Source organism: Syngnathus floridae, chromosome 7, assembly GCF_059516105.1.
Source record: "Syngnathus floridae isolate MCC-2025c chromosome 7, RoL_Sflo_1.0, whole genome shotgun sequence".
In the NCBI taxonomy this organism is placed as follows: Eukaryota; Metazoa; Chordata; class Actinopteri; order Syngnathiformes; family Syngnathidae; genus Syngnathus; species Syngnathus floridae.
In genome coordinates, this window is record NC_142419.1 from 6026047 (window position 1) to 6034516 (window position 8470).

An 8470-nucleotide genomic window follows, 5' to 3' on the forward strand; every position below is an offset into this window, starting at 1 on the left:
AAGCAGGTTCATGGAACATCTGTGCCAGGTGTATTTACAGTTAATCTAAGTTAAACATTAGTTTCCCTACATCACCCTCATGCGTGGAGAACACAAGGCGTCTGTGTTGACGCAACAGGGACTCTCCCACTCTTTAGTACTACACATGCACATTGAGCTGTGGTAAAGTGGATTTTATGGCTTATAAACCAACAAGATTTTCATAAGCAGGCAACTCACAATTTAAGCAGAGTGGGGACGCAGCACAACTTTGAGGTCAAAGAGTGCAACTGTTTCTGACATGAACGTTTTTTAGCACTTGGCTCGTATTAGTTTAGAAATGACTGGTCTTCCAAGGTAAAATGTATTGCATGAATTTACATTTCCAATCAATCAAACGCAATGATGGAATTTCTCAGCCACTGACAAAGAACGTAACCCTTGTGTATTCATTTTCTGAACCAAGCCAGTTGATGATCGCAGGGAGTTCGAGCTTATCCTTGCTGACTTTTGGTAAGGGGTTCTCAATCAATCACAGGGCACATATAGCGGTAAACAAACATTGACTGAAACTGCACCCTAATAATTGTACCTAATTTATAACTCTTAATATTAAAACTTTCACACAAATTTTTATTTGATCTTGTCTTTGTGTAATGCATGGAAATTACTGAACAAACAGTGTACAGTTGAATAGCAATCCAACAATCTACAGAAGAATTTTTCAGTAACCACAAAGAAAGCCATTTAATGAATCTGACCTGACCTCCACATGTGAAGGCATGTGTCAGAAAAGTAAAGTACGTACACAATGTGCACACGCGCCTGCTTTCACACATGCACGTGCATGCCCAGCAATCTCTTAATGCTTAACTTTGGCAATGAAATGTAGCTACTACAAAACATCAGGAATGCGCTGCGAGAACTTGTGAGGTTTATGCAAGCTATCAAATCCTCTTTCTCCTCTTTCTCATTGTTGTGTTCTCTTTTTTTCTCCCCACAGTAGAAATTTAACCCGTTGTATAAATACCTGTTATAGAAAACATTCTCTATTCATTGTTAATGTTATTTAATAACCAGCATTTTTCATAAAACACTTTTAATAACATGGGCTCAACAAACAAACAAAAAATTGTACTATTTTTGTGATTACTCACAGAAGTTGCACTTGAAAACATGCATGGACATATGAGATGGAAAGATTGCCCCACGTTTGGACATCTTAGAAGAGATATTTGTAATAGTGCTTGCTGTTTATTAGTTCAAAGGGATAACTGCATTCATTCAATCATTACAAAAATACTAGCAATCTGTCTATGGATTGAAGTGTTACCCCAATGTAACAAAACAGGCCACAGTTGGATATTTGTGACAATACTCAGACCTCTCACATTTTTGCAAATATTTTTTGATGGGACAACACTGATGAGGCGTAAAGCTTGCGCAAGAAAGCAGGGTAACCTCATTGTTGGCTATTCTCAAAATAACTTCCCATAACCACTGATGTACTACACTCGTACATTTTTCCTATGTGAGATCAATTAGCAGAATCAATGCATGTAAAAACACATCCTAGTGTAATTGAATCATCAACATGAATCATCAATATGCATTACATATTCACTGTCATGCCATAACATTAACATAAAACATAACGTTTTCTGTTTTTGCCGCCCCAAAATACAAGTTGTGTTTTTTATAGTGTTAGACTGCTACAAAATGAAGAGTAGTAACTATAGTATAAATTCTGATCAAGGTAAGAAAGTAATTGGAGTTCATTATTTGTCACCTCTGTTTTATTAATGTACACTTATGCAGCACAAATAAGTTACATAAGTAGTCAGACCAGTTACATAAGTAATCAAATGGTCTGATTCAATGGTCATATTTACTTATACTATTTGTATTTCCGTATACTTTGGAAAATGGATGGATAAGTCTTACTTATGTTGAAAGATAAAAGCAACATTTATTATTATTATTATTATTAATTGGAAATTCTACTGTATATAGCCAGTGTTTGCTAACACATTCTGATTATAAAAACTATATACTGGTACTTTTTTAAATTATTGACTGATATTTCCATGTGTTGAGGTTTTGAGAATTTTCACATTTCATATCAGGACCTAACACTCTGAGGTTTGAGGATCACTGGGGTAGTGTTAAATTAAAAAAAATTCAGAAATGTTGAACAGATGTTCTTAGTCCAAATTGATTTCAATGTATGTCTTGTTTTGCATTTTAATTATTTTTTTATGCTTTTAAGGAAGGCGAAATCGGAAAATATTCGCATATGAGGGGCTGAAATTAGAGGATTTTTAGAAGATTAAAATTTTTTTTAATGAATTGTTCGTTGTTCCTTTTTATTGTTTTTGTGTCTAATAAGCTTGCTGGCAAAAATGCTTTACTAAATGTTTTACTCATCTAGCTTCCTATGCTTTACGGTCATTGTGTTTTACATCAATCCGAGTTTCACAGTTTGGCCATTTAGTTCTGTAGCCACTGTGGAGAGGAGCATCCCCCTACAACATTCAAATCCCCACACACATAAAAAATGATGGCTTTACCTCTGACCTCGCTTCTTCCCCAAGGTAAGATGGTATAGGCTCCAACTTGTCCTACAACCCTAGGAAAACAAATGGTATTGAAAATGGAAGGGTTGAAAATTTTTACACACAAATCTTACCTATAGGTCCAGATTATACATACATTTCTCTAGACTATGATGTGGAATTAGTAGCATTACCTGCACTGCTGTGAGCACCTAAAATTTTGCTAAGATCACAACACACAGAGTTTCACTTGAAAAGTTCTATATAATGTATAGGACAATTGGGAGCACATAATGAGTGTTGTAATATTTTATTAAAAAAAGCAAACTTGTCATGAGTATGAAAATAAATCTGAGGAATTTTAAAAAAAGTCAGATAAATTCAGCCACTTCATCCATCCATTATCCATTCATCATATCCACGCCACCCTCGCTTAGTTACAAGCAGATCCTTACCAGGTGCTTGAAAAGCAATAAACTTGTCATCATAAAACATTATAACACATTTCAGTGCTCATTGCAATATTGCTCTTGAAATAATTCTCTTCTATGAGGCAGGGGTATGCATAGTCTGTGGAAGGGATGTAAGGCGAGTATTCAGGAGCGCAGAAGCTCTCCTGTGGGTCGGCCCAGCACTGAGGCAGGCAGTAACAGTCCTGAAGGGTGCAGTGCTGGTTGTGGTAGTGCTCTGAGGAGTAGCTAATGAAGTTGCACGCCATCCTGGTAGGCGAATCGTAGCAGGAGGAAGAGGAAGATGAGAAAGAATCCTGCGGCGAGTAGCTGTTGTGATCCACTGGGCTGCGCAGCTTTACTGACTCTGGTGAGGAGCACGGAGCCTAAAAGAGATGATTGCAGTTTAGTGAATGATGAGATTCCAGTATTCAAAACCACAAAAACAAATATGATAATTACAAAGGAAAATGCAGTTTGCAAATACAGCCGCTCATTTCCATCTTTAAACTGCAATTCAGTTATTTTACAACAATTTCACACAAGCAAGTGTAATAGTCAGATACATATGTCTAAAAACTCTGTATTCTACGCATGTTTTAGGATGGACCTTTTTGAATGGCCAGAATAATAATAAAATTAATTATTACAGTTATTATTTTGAGAAATTGTAAACATGTTCAGTCTGCAAATGCAACTTTGTGGGTTACAACGACTTGGATTACAAAGAATTTACACAGTTCTAACGTAATCATAGTTTCTTGACATTTACGAGTCATCATTATTAATATTAATCAATTAATAATTATTAATAATATAATTAATAATTATTATTAACAGCAATGAAAGGTAATCTAATTGGACCTTTTTTTCAGAATTCTATCAAACTGATATTCCTTTACATGAATCATAATCATATTAGCATCAAAAATGTTTGTGACGCCTGTTATAGTGTACATGCACAATGCACATTTGGAAGACGAAGAAATTATAGTTGTTGGGCAAATATCTTCAGACAATTATCTGAGCTAATGCACAAAATAACCTGTTTCAAATTGCCCCTTTATTTTGTTCATCAAATTAGTTGAGATACAGGAGAGAGGTGTGTGGTAGTTTTGGAAATAGCTGGTGTGACGCGGTGCATTCTGGGACTTGCAGTACTTAGTTAAACTGGCCAGCGGCTTAACTTGTGGTCTGATTGGCCTGTTGTATATTTTAAGACTGATTTTTGAGGTTTTTTTTTTTTTTAAGACGCAGTTAGTCAAAATCATAAACATAAGATGCATTATTCATACTACCAATAGTAGTATTTTCGAGGTTTTACCATGAACAATAAGTCTGCTGTGCAAACGTACCAGCCTGGGGCCATAGTTGTCTGAGTCCAAGGCAAGGCCGTGACTCCAGTGCAGCGGCAAGGACGGAGAGAGAGGAAGGGAGCTGTTGTAGCAACCATCGCTGTCGTTGATCATGATGCTTCCATTGTAGCAGTCAGGAGGCATCATCGTGTCCCCAAACGACTGCTGGCTGCACGTAAAGCTGTTCCCCCGTGCCTGAATGCTGCACCCGTTGTCCGGGACTGTGATGGAGGCGGGGCGAAGCTGCACGGCGGTTGAGCTGTAAGTACCGGGGTCCACGGTGGAGGCGGCGCTGGCATCCATATAGCTACCTGCGTTTAGAATAAATAACTAAATAAATAAATAAACTCGCAAGTTGTGAATTTTAAAAAAGTTCAACATTCCACCATGAAACAGTTACATGGAAATGGAAAAACCTTCAAGTTTAACGAGTAAGTTCATCTAATTAGTGGGAGGGGCACATTCTCACCCTCCCCAAAAAATTGCGAGTCAATGCTGCTAACCCTATATTCTCTGGTGAAAGGGTTAAAAATCAAAGACGGGCTGAAAATAATCGTAGGTCCATCTAAACACTGCTATAAATACAAAAAGCCTTAAATTGTAACTTTAGACCCTTTCACAACCAGTACGTAATTGAATGCCCAGATGCAGAATTCTCTCCCACCTCTTTTTGACAGGTAGAGCCTCTACTAATTAACAAGGAGTATCTGTATTTGTGTGTCTTTGGCATGTGGAGAAATTGACAATAAAGCTGACTTTGACTTTGAAAAAAAGGAGACATTTGACTGGGCCCATAATTTAAGAGTGTGATGTCACGGCATCACCAGCAGACAAAAAAATGTAGCCAACATTTCTAAATAGGAGTACGGCGCACTTCCAGTTGTATTGTCTGCTTTTGCAATGGTTTGATACGACTGTGGAGACTTACTTGGAAGAGGTGACGCACATAAAGCCTGAAGATCCACGCAGTGTTGGGATAGCTATATATCAGAGAAAATGCAACATTTAAACAGGGGGACGGCAGAAACATTTTTCGAAATCTGTTTTGTGTTCAAAGTGTGATCAGAATTGCATGTGCAGTGCCAGTATATGTGTACATAATATTGTTTGAGTGTGTTTTTCTGGGAAGGCACTCATTGTGCCCTCTCTGCATCCATTACAACCTGGTGATCCTGAAAGGGGGATCCTTCCATCTGTGGTCCCTTCTCAAGGTTTCTCATTTTCCCCTGGCAGGGTTTTTTTGAGTTTTTCCTTGCCCTTTTGGGAGCTTAAGATCAGGGGATGCTTTGAGAATAATTGTCAATTTTTGTCTATGTGAAGCCCTTTGAGACTGTTTGTGATTTAGGGCTATACAAATAAACTTGATTTGAGTTATATTTCTGTTAGCGACCCTTGATACAGATTACAGGCAATACAGTGACATGACTAATATGTGCTGAGAGTGGAATTACCGTTTTCATTTTTTTACAGTTGGCCTCGCGGGCTCTGTGCCTCTGCAGGAGCTCTTTGACTGTGGTCTTAACCCTCACTCCTTGGTACACCCGGGGCTTATCTGCAATGTGGGGGTGGGGGGTGGGGGGGGTGGAGCATGACACTCCTGTTTACCTAATAGTGGGCAATAACAAACATCCGCTCGGCTCCCAGCCTCCCCCCAACAACTGAACAAATCCTCGGGAATCCCTAAAAAAAAATCTCTGGGCAACAATTAAGTATTTGTTTGTTTCTGATTTATTGTGCGCTCATGTGTGAAGAACATATTTTTCTCTCACACAAAAAGCATGTGACATACAGCATTAAAGTTCATATATCGTGAAGGTATTTGAAAAGGTGCACGTATTTTACGCATGGAAAAAAATAATAATAATTTTGCAATAATAATTTATTCAGCAAGTTCTTTTCCGGTTTTCATCGTGCGTTAAAACGCGGAAAAGCGCGCACCGTCACATGCTATATTCCGGCGAGCCCCATACGCTCTTCCCGGGTCAACTCGCCCCTTTCCAGCTATTATTGAAACTTCCGACCACGGAGCGAGTGCACGCAGCTTTCACTCCAAGCGTCGACTGCTCGACGCGCTCTTTCAACCACCTCACCCAAACAAGAAAATGTCGGTAAGATGTTGAAATTATGCGACTGTAAGTGTACATTTATGCTCTTATGTGTAATGGATTGAAATGGCGGACATTAATCTGAGGTGTAAATGTGTTTCATTCATTCCGGATCGTTGATACTGTAGAAAAACGCGCCGCGTTTGCGTAAAATACAGATTTGGGGTGGAGGGGGGAGTGTTGCTTAATCGAGTCGAATAATCTCCTTCCATTTGTGGAAAAGCAATGAAAATGTTTGTGAGAAAACTCAACTTTTCAGAATTTGATAGTAAAGTTGTGATCTTATTTTGTTTTTTGTTGTTTTCTTATTTTATTATGATGTCTGTGCTGCGTGTAGTCAAATTGCCATCTCCGATCTCTGTTACTATATATTCAAATTGACCTGCACGGTTTCTGTTAGCGAGATGTGTCTTAAATTCCTCTGAATGGGAATAAGGATCCAATGGAAACCGTTGCAGGTAAGATGCTGATTTATGCCCAAAGGCTCGGAATAGTCAGGAATGCCGAATTGATAAGGCGCTAATCAGAAAACGAGGAACACCATCTGATAAATATTCATGCATCTAAATGCTAGTCCATGATTTGTCTTAAACGTGGCAAATGGAGAGCCAAAATTAAACGGCAGACACAGCCCACTGTAACTCGTTTAGTCATAATCGCCTGTTACACAACACCATAAGACAAAGAAAGAAAACTGTCCAAATGTTAGTTCTTTTTTCGATAGGGCGTTAAAAAAAAAACTATGTCGTGCTCTGAAAACGCAAGATAACACATAATAAAAACAACTAAATAAATAATAAGATTAGTAAGAGGCAGCACAGGGTAATTTGAATAAAAAGGACTCCCCTGCTGAACTCAGAAATATAGGTGGTATCAAAATGTAAATATGTGTTATCTTTTGTTAACTTGGCAATATGTCCAACTTTGAACGAAAGTAGCTGCTGCGAAGTGAAAGGGAAAATACACGTCCCCCGCATGGTTTCCTGAATGCTTTACTTTTCATTTCAAGCATCACTGGTGTTCTCTTTTTGTGTTTAACAGGAAAAAAGGGTACAAATGGATTGGACTTGGTGAAAATTCTCCTCCAAACTCACCAGACATGACGACAGAGATGATGAAAAGTTTCTCTGATGAAGACCCGTGGGGCTCCTCAATGTCCTTTTCTGCCTCAGCACAATGACCAAGAACGAAAATTGTACAAAAGTCTCCAAAAATATCAACACAAATCTGTTAGAGCAGCGTCAGGGCATACAACAATATTGTTATATAGCTGGGAACATATTAGTTTGGGATTTTCTCCCTCCATGCCTACTATTTAAAACCCCTAGAACTCAATGATTTGACAAAGATTTGATTGCGCGTTACATTCGATTTGAATATTCAGAGGCAACCGAGTTAAATCGATTTTTCAGCAAAATTCACTAAATTGGTGCAGTCTATATGTACACTTTTAATATATCATGACTTTATTTTATATTTTGATCGAAAATAAACGGTATTTTAATTCATTTATCGTTCTTTTGCAAGATGACAGCAGCACACACCCCTCATTAAGCACTTCGGCACAGTGCGTTTTGTGCGCAATTTAAACACCACAATTTTATTTTAATACGTTATCGGATATTAATAGGGCCCAGCCAACAAGTCATTACCACGATCGGGCACATTTAAGGCTTCAATATTGAAAAACGGTGATAAAAGTGGGACTTGGGTGGGCGTGGCAAAGGGCAGTAGCCATCTTTGGATCCACGGGCCTTCAGCAAGTGCAGAAAGTGCAGAAACAAGTCCACTTGTGACGACTGAAGCGTTACGCAATCAATCTCTGTAATTAAAACATATCATTATGCTTTTTCTTGATTCTCTATGTTTTTATTTATTAACCAACTACTAAAAGATTAATAAAAATGAAGGACATGTTGACTCAGTTCAAATAAACTTTTTTCATTCTGCATTTACTCGTTTGTTGCTGTACATTTTTTGGGTTTTGAAAACTAGAGAAAGAAAAATATTTCATTATCCAATAATAC

At 38.1% G+C, this 8470-nt stretch overlaps 1 protein-coding gene and 1 long non-coding RNA gene across 2 annotated transcripts; one reads left to right on the forward strand and one right to left on the reverse strand.

The window, feature by feature from the left end:
* Positions 1-2828: 2828 nt before the first annotated feature.
* pou2af3 (POU class 2 homeobox associating factor 3) lies at positions 2829-5915 on the reverse strand (the record flags this gene model as incomplete). Its single annotated transcript, XM_088381363.1, has 4 exons — positions 2829-3369; positions 4339-4649; positions 5267-5318; positions 5790-5915. Coding segments are annotated over 4 exons (840 nt in total), but the record flags the coding sequence as incomplete, so codon positions are not given.
* Positions 5916-5927: 12 nt separating this feature from the next.
* On the forward strand, positions 5928-8398 carry LOC148394885 (uncharacterized). Its single transcript, XR_015859545.1, has 2 exons — positions 5928-6446; positions 7485-8398. It is a non-coding gene; the product is annotated as an uncharacterized LOC148394885 (long non-coding RNA).
* The last annotated feature ends 72 nt before the right edge of the window (positions 8399-8470 follow it).